Source organism: Neophocaena asiaeorientalis, unplaced genomic scaffold, assembly GCF_003031525.2.
Source record: "Neophocaena asiaeorientalis asiaeorientalis breed wild unplaced genomic scaffold, Neophocaena_asiaeorientalis_V1.1 scaffold140, whole genome shotgun sequence".
NCBI lineage: Eukaryota > Metazoa > Chordata > Mammalia > Artiodactyla > Phocoenidae > Neophocaena > Neophocaena asiaeorientalis.
This window is the reverse complement of record NW_020173729.1, coordinates 1,788,200-1,807,921: the sequence shown is the minus strand read 5'-3', so window position 1 is coordinate 1,807,921 and position 19,722 is coordinate 1,788,200. Positions and strand designations below refer to the sequence as shown.

At 38.3% G+C, this 19,722-nt stretch overlaps 1 protein-coding gene across 1 annotated transcript in view; it reads left to right on the top strand.

The window, feature by feature from the left end:
• Window positions 1-19,722, top strand: part of SYNE2 (spectrin repeat containing nuclear envelope protein 2) — a 311,661-nt gene that overhangs the window by 79,034 nt on the left and 212,905 nt on the right. Inside the window, exons 8-11 of the mRNA XM_024750801.1 lie at window positions 3,380-3,576; window positions 9,376-9,476; window positions 11,319-11,420; window positions 13,511-13,648. Coding sequence (XP_024606569.1) covers window positions 3,380-3,576; window positions 9,376-9,476; window positions 11,319-11,420; window positions 13,511-13,648 — 538 coding nt within the window. The remainder of the gene's footprint in view (window positions 1-3,379; window positions 3,577-9,375; window positions 9,477-11,318; window positions 11,421-13,510; window positions 13,649-19,722) is intronic.

Here is a 19,722-nt window from a genome sequence, read left to right as displayed (position 1 = left end):
CCAAAATATAGCATGTGTGAAAATCATTATTACACCATATTCAGATTTGTTTCACTTATGCTTAAATATGCTTCAAACCCTTTCAAAGTCCATATATTTTACCAAGGTTTACCTTTTCCCCATGTCCATCCTTATTTTTCAACTATAGAGCTTATGCTAAACGTATTAAGATGTAGTAGGTAATTCTTAAGTATTTCGTCAGGAGTTTATTGTAGTTTTGGCTGTCATTGGTGGTATTACTGGGTGACTTTTGTTTGAATATTCTGTGATTCTCTAGGGCTCAGATGTAAGGCTATGTTGTAAGAAATATGTGGTATTTTTTTTATTTCTGAAGGAGATGAATTGGGCCCCAATTTGTGATGTCTGCGTGAGTCTAGACCCTACCAGTCACTCTGGAGCCAGCCCCGCCCTCTCCAAGGCCCGGCAGTAGCAGTAGCAGTAGCACGTTCTGTGTGACACTTGTTTTGGCCCCTCAGGGCAGAGCTGAGTTCCCAGCCTGGTGCTGTATGGAGCGCGGTGTCTGCTGGTCGGCCCTGAGCCGGCTCTGGCCCCCTTAGCGCTCTGGCGGGTCCGGCCCCGCTTTCAGCCCCACTGCCCCCCCCATAGCCATCAATTTAGTTGAGTACTTACACGCGCACGCTGAAGCTGGAATACCAGGTTTTGAGTTCTGGCTCCCAGCACTTTCTAACTGGTAGGCTTAGACACTTAATCTCGTTGTGTTCAAGTTTCCTTAATCATAAAACGTGGACAATACTTAACACTTACTTCATAGGGTTATTATGTGCTTTACAAGAATTGTGTTTTTTTGAAAAAAACATTTGCAACAGTTTCTGGACACAACGGGCACCATATAAGTGTTTGTTAAACGACACGAAAGTCACTGCTTACTATGTAATTTGTCATAATCATAGTTTAGACTTTTTTCCTAAGGGATCCAGGAAAGCCCAGGTCATCTGAAGCAGATTATTTCTTGAGTAGCTTTTATCATGTATACTTTTGATATATACTTAAGTTAGTCCATTGAATTTCCTTGTGTTTTTATGGGATATTAAAGGAAACTATGGTTGTTCTCGAATATTTCCCACACTTTTTAGGCTACTATATGCTTTTACAAAATATTCAGTGATCTCTTGTTGAACACAAATTGAGTGGTTTGAGATATATATGTTAAGCACCTTTTTATGTCAGGCACTGTTTGCAGGGTGGGTGAGTCTAACATGATGGGCAAGAAAGAAAGGGCCCCTGTTCTCAAGGGGCTTGCACCCTAGTGGGAGAGGCACATGAATAAATTTGATAATTATAGTTGGCTGTAAAGTTAGGAAGGACTTATGATATGGTTGAGAATGTCAAGGATAGGAAGAGGGTGCCCTTGGTAGGTGGTCATGGAGTGCCTTTCTTTTTTAAAAAAATTTTTATTGAAATATAGTTGATTTACAATGTTGTGTTAGTTTCAGATGTACAGCAAAGTAATTCAGTTATACATATATATATATAAATATGTATATTCTTTTTTTACATTCTCTTCCATTATAGGTTATTACAAGATATTGAGTATATGGTTCCCTGTGCTATACAGTAGGTACTTGTTGGTTATCTATTTTACATATAGTAGTGTGTACGCCTTTCTGAGGAGGAGACCTTTGAGCTGAGACCTGAAGGAGAAGGCTTTAGGTGTATGAATCTCTGGGAGAAAGAGTGTCCAGGCAGAAGGATTAAAAAGGCTGTGGAGAAGCAGAAATGAAGCCAATGTTACTGCATGTTGGAAGGTGGAGATATTGAATAATATTCTCTGAACTGAGAAGGAACTTTAAGGCTGAAGAATGAAACAGGCACTCCATAAAGTGCAGTTATGAAATTTATTGTGGGTAACTTACAGGCAGGATCAGGCAGACAAGGATCCAGAGGCATTCAGAGCTGTGCTCCCTGCCCTCAAAAGGGGTCCAGGGAGATTTAAAGGGGCCAAAGCTAAAACAGAATCTGACTGTGAAGGGAGAAGTATGTCTGCACCAACAGGAACCAGGGGTTTTTCCTCTCCCTGGGGTCTCATGACCATTAACCATCTGTGTCAGCAAAAGGCATTCTTGCAGTTTTCATATCAGATGAAGGCAGGGGTAAAAGTTGATGGGGAACTTATCTGGCTTAGGCACATTCCTCGTGAGCAGGCTAAAGCTCGGTCATGCAGAGAGAACAGGCGGGTAGGACTGCGGGCCTAAGATGGAGCTGACAAAATGGAGTCAGTGTGGTCTAGCCACATACTGCAACATTGTAAGAGAGGGGAGGTGCAAAGGTGGGAGAGGTAAGCCGGAAGCAAAGCTTGTCTGGCCTTGTGGGCCAGAGTGTGAGATGTTATTCTAAATATAATGACAAGCAATGATGGGTTTTCTTTAAATAACTTTTTTATTATGATAAAATATACATAGAACAAAATTTACCACTTTAACAGTTTTTAAGAGTACAGTTCAGTGACATTAAGTACATTCACAGTTGTGTAACCATCACTGCTATCTGTCTGCAGAGCTTTTTTCATCTTGCAAAACTGAAACTCTATCTGTTTAACACCTCCCCTCCCTATTCCTCCTTCCCCTCAGCCTTCCCCTGGCCACCAGAGGTCTACCTTCTTTATCAGTGAATTTCACTCTGTTTGGTACCTTAAGAGAGTGTAATCATATAACATTTGTCCATTTGTGATTGGCTTATTTCATTCAGCATAATATCTTTAAGTTTCATCCATGTTGTAGCATATCTCAGAATTTCGTTACTTTTTAGGGCTGAATGATATTTTATTGTATGAATGCACCACATTTTGTTTATGCATTCATTCCTGATGACCGGTTCTAAGCAGAGGAGTGACAAGGTCTATCTATCCAATGAGCTATTGGCCACTGACTTGGCACAATGTATCATTTAATTGTTTCCAGTGAGAAATAAAATTAGTCCCTCTAGTGAAAGGAATTTAGCAGTTTGTAGAGGCCCAGCTTAGTCTTGAGCCAACGGATTGCTGAATGAAGAGCATTAAACTCGAGTGAGAATTGTCACGTGAAGGGCTCGTAAGACAGATTTCAGGTGCATTTCCAGAGTGTGATTCAGTGGACCTGGGGTTGGGCCTGAGAATTTGCCTTTCGGGCACCTACAGCCACGTGATGCTGCTGCTGCCGGGGCCACGCTTTGAGAAGCAGTGCCCCAGAGCGTCGTGAGCCTCATCACACTTGGCATTTTACTTTAATTTGACCCCATGGTTCAAATAAAATATTTTCCTAGAAGGATTAATTCGATTTATGTGATTGGCAGAAATTAGTTTTAATTCCTGATGAATAGAGTGGAGGTGCTCTGATATAGTCTTTTAGATAGTGTTTATCGTGTTTTTATTCTTTTGTCATAGGTTTGAGTCTGTCAGTGTGACAGATTTTAAGGCAAGCTGGAGAAATGGGATGGCTTTTTTGGCTGTCATTCATGGCTTGCGACCAGACCTGATCGACATGAAGAGTGTGAAGCATAGATCCAACAGAGACAATCTGAAAGAGGCCTTCAGAATTGCAGAAAGAGAATTAAAAATCCCCAAAATGCTGGAACCAGAAGGTAAAGAAGCTTCTTTCTTTGTAAAGCAATGTCCAGTGTGAAGTGGATTTGAAAACAGTACCCACATATGAGCAAACATAACAGCATTATATTTTCGTCCTGAAGGGTTTAACTTTAAACCCTTTATTAAGTTTCATGAAATTAAGCATTCCTGCCAGTTAGTTAACCTCAGTAATTGCAGGGAGGATGTCACAGCTGCAACCAAACGATGCTGTTTTGGGGAATAATTTTGAGTCTTTGTCTTAATTTTCTTTTATTGTGTTCTATATTTCGTCCTCCTTGATTCTATTATTCTTTTCTAAAATATCTCAAGTAAGATATTTCTTTGAGTGGGTTATCTATGTCCCCTTTCCTATTCCCTCCCCCTAGTTAAAGCTGAGCCTCTGTGAGGACAGAAACTGCTTTTTCTGTTTCTGTCTCTATGGCTGGCTCAGCTTTACCATTGATAGTGCTAAATCAGTTTTGTTGGATTGTTAGGGACTTCCCTGGTGGTCCGGTGGTTAAGACTGTGCGCTTCCAATGGGTGCAGGTTTGATCCCTTGTTGGGGAACTAAGATCCCACGTGCTGCACGCTGCATGCCGCACGAAGCGGCCAAAATAATAATAATTTTGTTGGATTGTTAACAACATTAGCGAAATCCTAAATACTGGCTATATTCAAAGAGATAATTATCAGGTTATACTTTAACTTCATAAAATTAAGATTTAAATAATTCAATTCTTCTGGAAAAGAACTTTACTTTGGATTGTGTTGTTTCATAATTTACCCAAAGCTTGTTAAAAAAAACCCAAAAACCCAGTAAGGTCATAAAAAAGGCAGGTAGGATTAGTGAAAGTTATAATGAACTAACAGGTCAAGAGATACAAATTCTAGTCTCAGCTCTACAACAGGGGTGTGTAGGTCAATGTTTAATGTTAGGCTCTCTGAAACAGTGTGTGTGTGTACATATACATGTCTATTATAAATTTTACAAACATAAATGATGTGTAGCACACAGTTTACAAATAATAATAAAATATATGATACACTTTATTATAACTTTCATATAGCCCCCAAATGCTTTCGTTGATGTTTGCCAAACTCTTGTATCGATCTGTAGCCAACTTAAGGTTGCAGTTGCTGAACCAGTGCAGTTCTGACATGCGTGTTGGTGGATAACTTCCTTTGCATTAATGAATAAGTGTAACAGCAAAGAGGTATGTCAGAGCTGCACTTGTTCTTCTGTGACGTGAATGACTTCTTTGCTGGGAGAATACTGGAAGAATTCGATTTTTGTTCCACAGCTATAGACAGGACGCACTTTTAAGATTAACCTGCATTGTCAACAATATCTCCATCCTTTTCTTGGCACTCAACAAAACAGCAAGTCAAGCCCTCATCTGCTGATTTTCTGTGGTATAAATCTTGCCACCAGTGTCAAGTCACTGAATACATTGGGAAAAGATGCACAGAAGCACACCATTATATATTATTTCTATCATACAGATACAATAGACATAACCTTAGAGGTGTGGATAGTAGTAAAATGCAGTGAAATACTTGGGAAGTGATGAGTTTTAAGTATTTATTACCTTTGTTTTAATATAATTTATGTAATTGTGCATTTATAGAATTTAAATTTTTTTTTTTTTTTTTGCGGTACGTGAGCCTTTCACTGTTGCGGCCTCTCCCGTTGCGGAGCACAGGCTCCGGACGCACAGGCTCAGCGGCCATGGCTCACGGTCCCAGCCGCTCCACGGCATGTGGGATCTTCCTGGACCGGGGTATGAACCCGTGTCCCCTGCATCGGCAGGTGGACTCTCAACCACTGCGCCACCAGGGAAGCCCCAGAATTTAACTTTTAATGCTGACTATGTTAAATTTTCAGCAGTTTCATAAGTCAATTGTTAAACAATCAGCTCTCTCAAGCTGGTGTGAGCACACCACTGACTGACTGTCGCTTTGTCACTTAACCTTTCTGGTTTTAAATAGCTGTATTGAGATATAATTCACATACCATACAGTTTACCTATTTAACTGTACAATTGAATGGTTTTTAGTATATTCACAAAATTTTGCCACCATCATCATAATCAAATTTAGAACATTTTCATGACCCCCCAGAATAAACCCCGAGCCCATTAGCAGTCCCTCCCCATTTCCTCCATCCCCCATCCCCCCACACAGCCCTAGGCAACCACTAATCTACTTTCTGTCTCTATAGATTTGCCAATTCTGGAAATTTAACATGAATGGAATCATACAATATGTGGTCTTTTGTGAGTGGGTTTTTTTTTTTTTAATAAATTTATTTATTTACTTTTGGCTGAGTTGGGTCTTTGTTGCTGCACGCGGGCTTTCCCTAGTTGCGTGAGTGGGGGCTGCTCTTCGTTGCGGTGCTCGGGCTTCCCACTGCGGTTGCTTCTCTTTGTTGCAGAGCATAGGATCTAGGCACGCGGGCTTCAGTAGTTGTGGCACGCGGGCTCAGTAGGTGTGGCGCACGGGCTTAGTTGTTCCGCAGCATGTGGGATCTTCCCAGACCAGGGTTCGATCCCATGTCCCCTGCAATGGCAGGTGGATTCTTAACCACCGCGCCACCAGTGAAGCCCCTGGCTTCTTTAAATTAGCAGAATGTTCAAAGTTCATCCATGTTGCAGCATTTATTGTTAAAAATAATAACAACATTTTTTAATTTTTAGATATACTTTATTTTTTAGGACAGTTTTAGATTTATAGGAAAGTTGGGAAGACAGTACAGTAGGTTCCCATGTACCCCACACCAAATTTTCCCTATTGTTAGCATCTTACATTAATACATCTTATATTAATGAACCAGTATTGATATAATAAAGGCATTTTCTTTGTTTTCCCCTAATGCCCCTTTTCTCTTCAGGATCCCATCCAGGATACATTACATCTAGTCATCATGTCTCCTTGGGCTCCTCTTGACTGTGACAATTTCTCAGACCATTTTTTTTTGTTTTTGATGGCTTGACAGTTTTGAGGATTACTGGTCAGGTATTTTGTAGATGCTGGAATTTGTGTTATGCTTTTTCTCTTAATGCCAACTTGACATCACTGTTGATGTTGACATTGATTGCCTGGCTGAGATAGTGTTTGTCAGGTTTCCCCACTGTGAAGTTACTCTTTGTTTCCCCCCTTTCCATACTGTACTCTTTGGAGGGAAGTCACTGTGCACAGCCCACACTTAGGAGAGCTATGCTCACTCTCCTTGAGGGCAGGTTAGCTACATAAATTGTTTGGAATTCTGCACAGGAGATTTGTCTATTCTCCTCCATTTATTTACTTATCCAACTGTTTATTTGTATCAGTGTAGATTCATGGATTTTTTTTTTATACTTTGGGTTATAATCCAATGCTACTTTGTTTATTTTATTGCTCAAATTAAAAAAAATCTTTTTTATACCTCCGAGTTTTGGCTATTGAGAGCTCTTTTAGTCGGCTCCTGTGCTCCTTTGACATATCCTCAGTGTGGGGTTGGCTTGTTTGTTTTGGCACTACAAGATGCTCCAGGCTCATCTTGTATACTTCCTACTGTAGTCTTGGATCAACCATTCCTCCAAGAGCCCTGGTTCCTTTTACTGAAGAATGGTATTAGAAACCAAGATCTGGGTGCTAGGTGTGTTTGTTGCTACTGGTTTCTAGACTTTTTGGACCTCAGTTGTTTTTATGAGTTAATTATGTGATATTCCCAAGTGCACAGTTAGCCTAATGATTCCATGTTTCTGTATATCAGGTTTGTCATTAGTTTGGCTTCATGTTGCTTGTTAATAATTCTGCTCGTTTAACTTTCCCCCATCTCTTTGTTTTTTCTCCCTCCCCCCCCTTTTTTTTGTCCCAAAAGGAAAGAACCTTTTTGTCTTTTCATTATCTTTTCAAAATTTCTTCATTTCCCCCCATGCTGTGTTCTATTCGCTATTTCTGTGTTTTCTTTTAATACTTCTTTCATTGTGATTCACCAAGTCTTTATTATTAGTGCAAACTATTTTCTCTATTTTAGTATGTGAAAATAACTAGGCAACTAGTGGAACAGGCAATTTAATGAAAACAAATTTCCACTTTATAAATGATTGCCCATAATTCATTTTACATAGCTTAAAAGCTCAAAAACATGAAATACATGATGATTTTTTCTTTTAAAGAGAGGGGGGACCTTTTTTTTAGTTTTTATTTTTTTAATTAATTAATTTGGCACCGTCAGGTCTTAGTTGCGACACGCGGGATCTTCATTGTGGCATGCAGGATCTTTTATTGCAGTGTGCGGGCTTTTGCGGTGAGCAGACTCTAGAGCATGCAGGCTCAGTAGTTGTGGGGCGCACGGGCTCAGTTGCCCTGAGGCATGTGGGATCTTAGTTTACCGATTGGGGATTGAACCTGCGTCCCCTGCATTGGAAGGCGTATTCTTAACCACTGGACCACCAGGGAAATCCCCATCATGATTATTTATGCAAACCAAATATTGCAGTCATACTTGAATAAGGGAATTATCTTTTGACACAATTTTGTTAACACATTTAATCATTACGCATAGCCTCATATACAATGAGAAAATTTAAAAGAGAGGTATCCAGCTAAGCCAGTATCATTTTATGTATCTCTTGATATTTATACTTTTTTCAATAAAAGATAGAATAACTTAACTCTTAGGGATCCTTTCTTTATTGAATCCCTACTCCCACCTCTTTATTGATGTGTTTAATGTGCTTACTGCCTTGGATTTTATCATTTGGTTATAGATTAGATTCAATTCCTCCCTCAACTGACTTAGAGCACTCACTGGGCCCAGCAAACATGCTTGCTAAAGCACGCATAGTGTGTTGTATTTGTTTTTCTCCTAACTGCAAGCTCCTCAAGGGGCAGGTAATGTCTTAAGGCATCTAGCATCTACTCAAGGGTCTAGCATCTACTTGCTGAATGAAGGGATGAAACATAAGCCCGTAAGGGCAAGGACTGAGTCTTACATATCCTGCTTGTGACCTGCATTTGTTGGCTCTCTATAAATACGTGTTGAATTGAATTTAACAGAATTAATAAATAAACACAGATTTCCTTCTCAGTATCGTCATTGGTTGTTTTGGTGTCGTAGCAAAAGACATCCCCAAATTATGTGTTCATTTTGTCTGTAACCTATTGTAATCTCTTCTTTGTGATCTACTTAATTTATTATATGCCTGGAGAAGTTCTGTACATAATTAATTTATAATATTTTTAACTTTGTTTAAATCAGCATTTTCCAAATTTATTTCACCATGGGCTCTTTTAATGCAAAACAAAGATTGGTCCATAGAAGGCTCTCAGTAAATGTATTTGCTCCACAAATGAATGAATAAAATCTTGTGGATGTCTCGAACAAATCTTCTATACAACATATACTTTTGGAAATGCTTTACTGCACAAATGCTGAGACCAATGTGTCAGGAGTGGATTCCAGTTGCTCTGTGTTTCTGCATTCCTGGAGGACTTTCTGCACAGTGTCACCAGAAAGAGGGGCAGGCTTACCTTACTCCTACCACCCTCCCTGACCACTCATGCCCTCATACATACAACGTGTACAGTGACATTTTATTATTAGGAAACTGAGGCTGTGCAATACTCCTGCCAGGATTCAACCCAGCTCCGTCTCACTCTAGATCTAAGCTCTTAACCACTGCATAACCTTGGTGCAAGGATGAGTGAGCAGAGATTGCTTGGCTGTTCGACTACTTTGGTTCATTTCAAGTTCATTTCAATACTGTTCTTGAGTATTAATTATAGTAAATCACACTTATAGCTGATTGATAGTGTGGCATATCTTGCAGATGTGGATGTTGTTAATCCTGATGAAAAGTCAATCATGACCTATGTGGCACAGTTTCTGCAGTATTCAAAGGCTGCACCTGGGACTGGAGATAAAGCCCAGGTATGTCTTTATAAGTACAAATCAAGCTCATTCTTTTTGTACCCTACTAATAGTTTAATTTTTAGCATCGAGGCATAATTTGCACACAGAACTTAAATGTACAGTTCAATGAGTTTTGGCAAAAGACAGGTATGTCTTTATAAGTACAAATCAAGCTCATTCTTTTTGTACCCTACTAATAGTTTAATTTTTAGCATCGAGGCATAATTTGCACACAGAACTTAAATGTACAGTTCAATGAGTTTTGGCAAATGCATACCTCATATAACCATACTTTAATCATGATGTAAAACATTTCTGTTACCCAGATTGTTCCATTGTGCCTGTCTTCTGTCTGTACTCCACCTGAAGCAACCAATATTCCAATTTCTTTCACTATAGATTAGTTTTGCTTGTTTTTTTAAAGTTAAAAGTGGTAGTTCATTAAACTTTGTTGAATTATCTAAAACAGCATTTAGATACATACTATATAGGACAAATTAAGTTTAGCAGGCTTTTAAAAAAGTCTAGAGATAAATCGGATTTTTGTCTATTGTAATTTTTATCAGCTTTATTGAGATATACTGTAAATTAAATCATTTAAAATTTACGATCAATGGTTTTTAGTATGTTTACATAGTTGTGCAACCATCATCACAATCTAATTTTAGCATATTTCCATTTTACCTGTTCTTTAGCTTAGTATAAATGGAATCATATAATCCATATAAACAGAAGCATTGTGTTCCACTCTTAATCCTTGTTTGTTGAGATACTGTTGGATTACCATCAGACTGCCATTTGTTTATTCAGTTTTTTCCTTTGACTTTCAGTCAGTTACACAAAATGTTGTGGGTGGAAATTTCTTAAAAATCACTGAGCTGAAAATAAACATTTTTTCTGCATCTATAAAGATAAATGAGTGCTGTGAGTTTAGTAAAATGTTTTTGAATATTATTTTAAAATTTAAACTACTTCCTCAGACATGTAAACATGTAGTCATATTATCACATTTGCTTTGACATAAAATTTAGGCCTGTGTTTTTCCAACTGTTATGTTTGAGGCACCAAGCCAGATTGTTGCTGACTCTGGAAGAGAGACTCAAGCTGAGACACGGGCTTATAATGCACTTCACTTACTTCTGACCTGCTGAGGAGCTCCTCTTTTCTAATTAATTTTCTTATCAAAAAATAAAACTAAAAATTCAACTGTCCATGAAATCAGTTGCAAAAATATATAGAAAGCACTGTTGCTTAATAGAAAGAAAAAAGTAAAGGAAGGTTAAAGGAGAATGGAAATAAGATGCAATTTCTTTTGCTTTATCCTCCGCCAGTAAAATTTGCCTCCAAATGTGTGCAAGCTTACCGCCTAAACAGGAATCTAAAGAAGAAATAATTGTTGCCCAATTCCATAGGATAGCTTAACCAAAGCTTTTAGTAGTGTTATTTTTAGGATCTTTAAATTGTTCAAGGTATTTTTGATGTCAGTATATTTAGTAGATGTAAACATCTCTTAACCCATGTTTAGATTTATTGGAAAGCAGTATTCTGAAATGCCTACTATAAATAAATAATTTAGAATAATGTTCTCTAAAATTGAAGAATAATGCAAGTGGGTAAGCCAAAAAAATAGGGGCTTGCTTGCCCTGTTTCTTTAGCACGTTATATTCAGATGGTAGTTTCAACCCATTTTAAAATTTAAGGCGTTACACGAACAGGCAAAATTCCTCTTGGGCACAATGAGTCCTTGGTGTGTACTGATTACACTATTTCACTGATGTTTGCAGTTGTTAATTTTATTGTTTAAAAAAATCACAAAGTATATTTAGGCTAGAGTTTTAAACGTGTGTGTGTGAATTACAGGGAAAGGTGAAAGATGCTAAGGTCTGGTTAACTCTGCAAGAGAAAAAGCTACAGAAAATGCTAACAGATTCAGAAAATGAGACCTACTGTAACAAGTATGAAGTAAGTATGACTTTAAACAGTAATTTATTTGTAGTTTACTCTTGGGGAAGAGTAGGATGTTTTTAGAAAAAAACTTTCAGAGTTAATTGTTTAAATACTAAATTAACTCCAAGTTTTAGTGTTGAGTTAGAAGGACTGAGCTTCTCAAATTTTAATGTGCATAGGAATCACCTGGGGAATCTTGTTAAAATGCGGATTCTAACTCAGTAGTTCTGGGATGGGGCCTGAGATTCTGCATTTCCCACAAGCTCCCAGATGGTGCTGATTGCTGGTGGTCCTTAGAGAACTTTGAGTAGTAAGGTTTTAGAGTGGGGACTGGCAAACTGGTCTCTGGGCCCCAGCACCTGTTTTTGTAAATACATTGTTATTGGATACATTATCTTAGGTATTATATATTATATTATATATTATAGTATATATTATATGTGAGCCATGCCCATTAAAGTATTGTTTGTGGCTGCATTCTCACCACATCGTTGAATAGTTACAGCAGAGACCATATGGCCCACAAAGCCCAAGATGTTTGCTATCTTGCTTATCTTATAGTACACGTTTTCCAATCCCAGGTCTAGAGCAGAACATGCCTTTCAGAATGAATATTGAAGGGAAAAAGATTAGGAAATCAGAAATGGAGCCATCCCAGAATTACAGTTCAGGGCTTCAACCAAAATGTCCTTTGGGAGTAATGACAACTGTTAGTGTCACCATGTATTGAACATTTGCTATATATCAGGCACCTGCTGACAAGCATTTTCCAGGTTACAGCATCTTGCTGAGTATGGCATGGTTATTCCAGTTTTACAGATGAAGACAAACAATACCTAGAGGGACTAAGTGATTTATCTGAAGTTATATAGCTACTGAAAGGTAGAGGTGGGATTGGAATGAAGTCTAGATTCAAAGCCCTAGCTCTCTTTAGTCCTGATGCTTCTCCAGGGAAAGCAGTTATTCCCCACACCATTTTGAAAGATACTATCAGGAGCCAAAGTGAGGGCTCCGCAGTCTTCTTTCTTAGAACCCAGTCTGTGCAACACTGTGCCCCTCACCTGGTCTCCACCCTGAATAAGGAGGAGATACACTCCTGGGCCTACACAGCACTTAGCACTTCTAGACCTTCATCCCCCACATCGGTTAAGAGAGGGAGTCGGATGAATCCAGTGTTTCCTACACTAACATTCGGTGGATTGTGTGACTTGCTCGCCACACCATTCTTTTAGGTTTGGAGTCATCAGGGAAGGAAGACATTCTCATCTTCCTTTTTTCTGAACTGCATAGGCTGCTTGTGCTTTTTGCCTCTTAGCTCTGGTCTGAAATTTTTTTCATTGACAAGGTGCTCAGCGTTCACAGGAAGTGCCTTGCTCTCACTTGTCTTTCATTTACTAATGTACCACAGATTCAGGTTTCTTAAATGAAAGGCTTTATGAAGTTATTTTAACTCTCAGAAAGAATCAGATTACTTATCCCTTAGTTTGTTCACAAAATTTAATTAGAAATGCGGCCAATAATTATTGGTGATCTTAAATAACAGTTATGGAATTGATGACTCAAACACCAATATTTCACACAAATACAAACCAAGAAAAGCTTTATTTATTAAATTTTTGAGGGCAAAGACAAAGTATATTCTAAAGTTTGTATAAAATGACTTGGGAAGAATGGCTCAAGCTTAGTTAATCATGGAGACTTCAAAAACCATATATACATGATGACTGCTGTCATATAATTCTCACTTCTACTCATTCTTATTTTGTTGTGAACACATATTTGGGGAGGACAAACTCACATTTTCCATGGGGCATTATGATTTGTCCTCTAGAGCTGGGTGGCCTTGCTGCCCTATTCCAGTAGAAATCCAACCATAGTGCCATGAGACGCAAGCTGTGACCTATGTCACTATAAGGGCACCCAGATCATGAGGGTGCACTGAAGAAAGAAACTGGATTGGTGAGAGGATCCTAAATTCAGGGAATTTTACCTTTATCTAAGTAAAAGTTTAAATATAACCTACAACTATTGACCTGCAAATAGCAAATTACATTTTATAAACTGGTTTAAACATTTCAGTCTTTAAAATACCCTTCTAATTGTAGAGCCTCCTGTCCTTTTTGGAGTCATTCAATGAAGAAAAAAAACCCTTTCTGGATGTCCTGTCGATAACAAGGAATCTAGATGAGCTGAATGAAGATCAGTTACAGTTGAGAGAAGCCTGGGATCGTCTCAACTACCAGGTTACTGCGTTGTGTTGATTAGAACATTTTCACGGGGCAGCTTTGTTTGTTGGATGAGAACTTTAAACTTTCATGAGGAATTCTGTAAAAGACAGAGTAGATGCTTCATCAGAAAGTTGGGAGAGCGTTATATTTTCTCCATGATCTCATTTGGGTAGTGGTTGATATTGAAATAGAAATTTATAACATTCTGTTTAGAGAAATTGCAGGCTTATCCAAAGTTTTTATATTTGCCATCAATTCTTGGTTTGCCGTAGTAGATTATCCATATTCTTATTGACATGCAACCTCCTCTCTGCTTTGGACCAGTACCATGTATCACTATCAATAGATGCTTGAAGTGGGTAGGGACAAACCCAGAGAGAATGTGTAATGATGAATGTGTGTATGTGTGTCTGAATATATCTGTATGATTTCAGTCATTTTAAATTTATTGAGTCTTGTGTTATGGCCCAGGATAATGTGTGTGTGTGTGTGTGTGTGTGTGTGTGTGTGTATATATATATATATATACTATTTGCACTTGAAAGGAACATGTATTCTGTAGTTATTGGATATAGTATTCTATAAATATCAATTAAGACAAGGTGGTTGGTAGCATTCAGATTATCTCTGTCTGGACTGACATTTTGTCTAGGTATTCTATCAATTTCTGAGAGAGACCTATTAAAATCTGTGGAATCCTTCCTTTAATTTAGTCAAATTTTGTATCATGTATTTTAAGACTTTGTTATTAGGTGTGTACATTTATGATTGTTATGTCTTTGTGAATCAACACTTTTACCATTATGAAATATTCCTGTTTATCTCTGGGAAGACTGTTTTTCTTCATGTCTACTTGATCTTATATCAGTATGATAATTGCGTTCTTCCTGTGCTGGCTGTGTGGCACATCTTTTTCCTTCATTTACTTTCAACCTATTTGAGTCTTTATATTTAAAGTGCATCTCTTGTAGATAGCATATGGTTGGATCTTGCTTTATTATCCACTCTGACGATCTTTGCCTTTTCACTCGAGGGTTTAGACAGTTAATATTAAATGTAATTATTGTTATGGTTCGATGTGGATTTACCATCTTATGCTTTTTTTCTGTTTATTCCCTCTGTTTTTTGTATCTCTATTCTTTCTTTTCCTGCCTTGTTCTAATTATGTTAATATTTTTAGAATTCCGTTTTAATTTATCTATTGGCTTTTTGGCTCTACCTCTTTCAAATTTTAACTGTGATTACAATGTACATTATAAATTATTTTGTTTTGTTTTGTTTATTTGTTTGCATTACACGGGCCTCTCACTGTTGCGGCCTCTCCCGTTGCGGAGCCCAGGCTCCGGAAGCACAGGCTGAGCGGCCATGGCTCATGGGCCCAGATACTCCGTGGCATGTGGGATCTTCCCAGACCGGGGCATGAACCCACGTCCCCTGCATCGGCAGGCGGACTCTCAACCACTGCACCACCAGGGAAGCCCACATTATAAAATTTTTATAGTGTACTTAAATTTCTACAACTTCTAAGTTATTGTACAACTTATAATATGTGGAAGTCTTGCAATCAAATCTCTCATTTTTTATGCTTAGTTGCTTTATATATAAATATATATATGACACAAACATGTTTTAAAGTCCCCAAGACCATGTTATACATTTTTGTTCAAAACAGTCATGTATTTTAAAGAAATTAAGGAGAAAAATTAGTCTTTCATATCTATATAGCTATTTATCATTACCGTTGTTCTTCGTTCCTCCCTAGAGATTTGAGTTTCCATCTGAACTCATTTCCATTCAGCTTGAAAAACGTCCTTTAACTTATCTTATAATGCAGATCTGTGGATGGCAAATTCTCTTAGTTTTCTTTGATGTCTAAATGTCTTTATTTTGCTTTCATTCTTTTTAAATATTTTTGTTGAAGTATAATTTACATATCATAGAATTTGCTAATTTTAAATGGCTAAAATTAAAATGACTTTTAGTACAGAGTTACAACAGAGATTGTATAGTTTGTAAGTCAGAAATACTCTTTGGGGCTTCCCTGATGGCACAGTGGTTGAGAGTCCTCAACAAAAGTGAGAGGCCCACGTACCGCAAAAAAAAAAAAAAAAAAACTCTTTGGTCCTGGAAAAGTTTGCCAATTCCTGCTCAAGCTTCTTGGCCATCAAGAGCGACACCCTGTTTTCAGAATATATTTATCATACTATTTGTATAGTGTGTTAAACACTAGCACAGTGGCTTAAAAGAGCCACCCTTTCAGTCCCTACTTTTTTTTTTTTTTTTTTTTTTTTTTTTTTTCGAACCCGCATCCCCTGCATCGGCAGGCGGACTCTTAACCACTGCGCCACCAGGGAAGCCCTCAGTCCCTACTTTTGAAGAACTAGTGCAGCTTCAGAAATTTTCCCATCAAGTGGCAGTGCTCATTGCAATTTCAGCTCCTGTTTTGACCACAGTTTGACAAAACTGATCCCTGTGAAGGGCAGGAACTCTCTGTTATGAATCCTCAACAAAACAGGAGAGGAAGAAAATATTGTCTGTATAGTTCAGGCTGTTCCAGGCCAAAAAGACGCGGTCTAATTTTGCTGCCTGTGATTTGGAAAAATCACCCAAAATAATGAGAAAAACCATTAAAAGAACTATTTTGCAAGATTAAGTGCTACAAATTGATAGTAGTTTGAAAATCCGTTCCGTAGGTAGAGTGCTGCTCATTTTCTTGGTGTTGCAAAATGAAACTTATTAATTTTAAAGTCATCACGTGTATAACAGTCAATACCATCCAGACATATTCTGGTTCAATTGGTTGAGGACACAGATATCTCAAAGCATCTTAATAAATGATTTCATTTTAAGCCTGCAATAGGAAATAGCCACATTACGTTATTTTGACCTGACAAGATCTTATATAAATTTTCATCCAAATTCAAAGGTAATTTCCAACACTGAGAAAGAAAGTGTAGAACTAGTTTTCTATGTTAAGAGTGGAAAGAGAGGAATGAAAGGTAAGCACCGCCTTCTATCTTTCCTCTTCCTACTGCTGCATAGAGTACAGCCCGCAGTCAGAAAGCCCACATTCGGTTTCATACAAAACATATACAGCTTTCTTTCAGTTGTGAAAAGAATAACAGCTGAGTTAGAGGTATCGTTCTTAGCTTCTCTTTTGCTCAGTCATTTGCCGGTTTTCTGGGTTTTTTGTTTGTTTATTTTTTGGGAAACTCACAGATAATTCAGATATATATAATAAAAACACATGCTAACTTGTTCATATTAAAATTCATAATAGTGAAAACATTTTTTCATTCTTTTCCGACTGGAGGCTTAATGGTATGTAGTTAATGATTTAGGATTGTAGAGCTGTCTTTTGTCTTACGCCTTTTGAGAAAATAAACTTGCAAGGCAATTAAAGCAAAACAAAATACTACATGGTGTCACTTTTTTGTGGAATCTTAAAACAAAGTTAAACTCGTAGAAACAGAGTAGAAAAGTGGTTGTCCGGGACTGAGTGTGTGGAAAATAGGGGGAAGTTGGTTAACAGGAACAAACTTTCAGCTATAAGATGAATAAGGTCTGAGGATATAATGTAAAACATGGTGACTATTGTGATAACACTGTATTATATCATTGAAATTTTCTAGAGAGTAAAACTTAAATGTACTTGCCTCCCCAAACAAAGATAAATATGTGAAATGATGGAAATGTTAATTAACTAGATGGTGAGACTCCTTTTATGATGTAAATGTATATCAAATCACCATGATGTACACTAAATATCTTACAATTTTATTTGTCCGTTATACCTCAATAATGCTAAAAAAAGCAAAACAAAATGCAAAAACTATCATACTTAATGTTTCTGGTTTATAAATAGTTCCATTTGACTGCCTTAAAGGAGGCTAGCTTTGTCCTCATTTAACATCTTTGTACTTGGGTTGTTGGTTTAATGAGGTTTTTTTTTGATACTTTGCTCTGCATATAGTGGGCACCCAATGAATGTTTTTCAAGGAATTAATAATGAATCAAAGAAACCTATTCTTAAAAAATAACCTAATTTTGCCTATTCTTTCCTCTAAAAGTGATTTAACTCTAAGAATAGTGACAACTCCTCTAGTAGAACTATAATGGTAAGAGAGAATACAGACTTAAAACTCGTACTTTCATCATCAGCATGGAGTCCTCCCCACTGGCTCTCTTATTATTATTTTTTTTTTGCGGCATGCGGGCCTCTCACTGTTGTGGCCTCTTCCGTTGCGGAGCACAGGCTCTAGACGCACAGGCTCAGCGGCCATGGCTCATGGGCCCAGCCACTCCGCGGCATGTGGGATCTTCCCGGACCGGGGCACGAACCCGTGTCCCCTGCATCGGCAGGCGGACTCCCAACCACTGCGCCACCAGGGAAGCCCTGGCTCTCTTATGTTGCTGACCACACTTTACTGTTAACCGTGTCCTTGTCTGCTTTCCCCACTAGGTGGTTCAGGCAGGAGCTGTGACTATTATTTATCTGGTTGACCCTTAGATGTGGAGGGTTGTGTTAAACTTACTCTTGCCTTCATGACACATGGATCTGGGCAAGGCCATACTCCTATTTTTATTCCTTTATTAAATTTTATGTTTACTTCCTTTTATCCCCATACCCTCCTTCCATCCCTCTTTCTCCTTAGGCTGCCATTGTGCTGTGCTTAATGTGTATCTTTTTGTTTTATGTGTCCTTGCAAAATGCAGTATTGTATTTATGTGTCCGTGTATTTTTAGGTTGTGTGAATTGATATTGTATTTTATTCTGCTCCTTATTTTCAGTTTTGAACACATATATTTAAATAAGGTGCCTCCATGTTGCCCCCCGTGTACATCTAATTGGCATCTAACCGCTGCACAGCCCTCTGTGGTGTGTGACCACCCCCCCCACCACATGTCCTTCCTCTACTCCAGAAGCCTTCTGTGTCTTTATACCCAGCTCTTAGCACAATTCATAAACATTTGCTCAATGAGTGAATGAATGAGTGTGTGTTTTTTTATTTTGAATTTTTGAATTTATTTTTTTATACAGCAGGTTCTTATTAGTCATCCACTGTATACACATCAGTGTATACATGTCAATCCCAATCTCCCAATTCATCACGCCAACCCCCCGACCCCCTGCTGCGTTCCCCGGTTGGTGTCCATATGTTTGTTCTCTACATCTGTGTCTCAATTTCTGCCCTGCACACCGGTTCATCTGTACCATTTTTCTAGGTTCCACATATATGTGTTAATACATGATATTTGTTTTTCTCTTTCTGACTTACTTCACTCTGTGTGACAGTCTCTAGGTCCATCCACGTCTCTACAAATGACCCAATTTCATTCCTTTTTATGGTTGAGTAATATTCCTTTGTATATATGTACCACATCTTCTTTATCCATTCATCTGATGATGGGCATTTAGGTTGCTTCCATGACCTGGCTATTGTAAATAGTGCTGCAATGAACATTGGGGTGCATGTGTCTTTTTAAATTATGGTTTTCTCCGGGTATATGCCCAGTAATGGGATTGCTGGGTCATATGGTGATTCTATTTTTAGTTTTTAAGAACCTCCATACTGTTCTCCATAGTGGCTGTATCAATTTACATTCCCACCAACAATGCAATAGGGTTCCCTTTTCTCCACACCCTCTCCAGCATGTGTTGTTTGTAGATTTTCTGATGATGCCCATTCTAACTGGTGTAAGGTGATACCTCATTGTACTTTTGATTTGCATTTCTCTAATAGTTAGTGATGTTGAGCAGCTTTGCATGTGCTTCTTGGCCATCTGTATGTCTTCTTTGGAGAAATGTCTATTTAGGTTTCATATATGGCCTTTATTATGTTGAGGTAGGTTCCCTCTATGCCCACTTTCTGGAGTGCTTTTATCATAAATGGGTGTTGAATTTTGTCAAAAGCTTTTTCTGGGGCTTCCCTGGTCACGCAGTGGTTGAGAGTCCACCTGCCGATTCAGGGGATGCGGGTTTGTGCCCTGGTCTGGGAAGATCCCACATGCCGCGGAGCGGCTAGGTCTGTGAGCCATGGCTGCTGAGCCTGTGCGTCTGGAGCCTGTGCTCCGCAATGGGAGAGGCC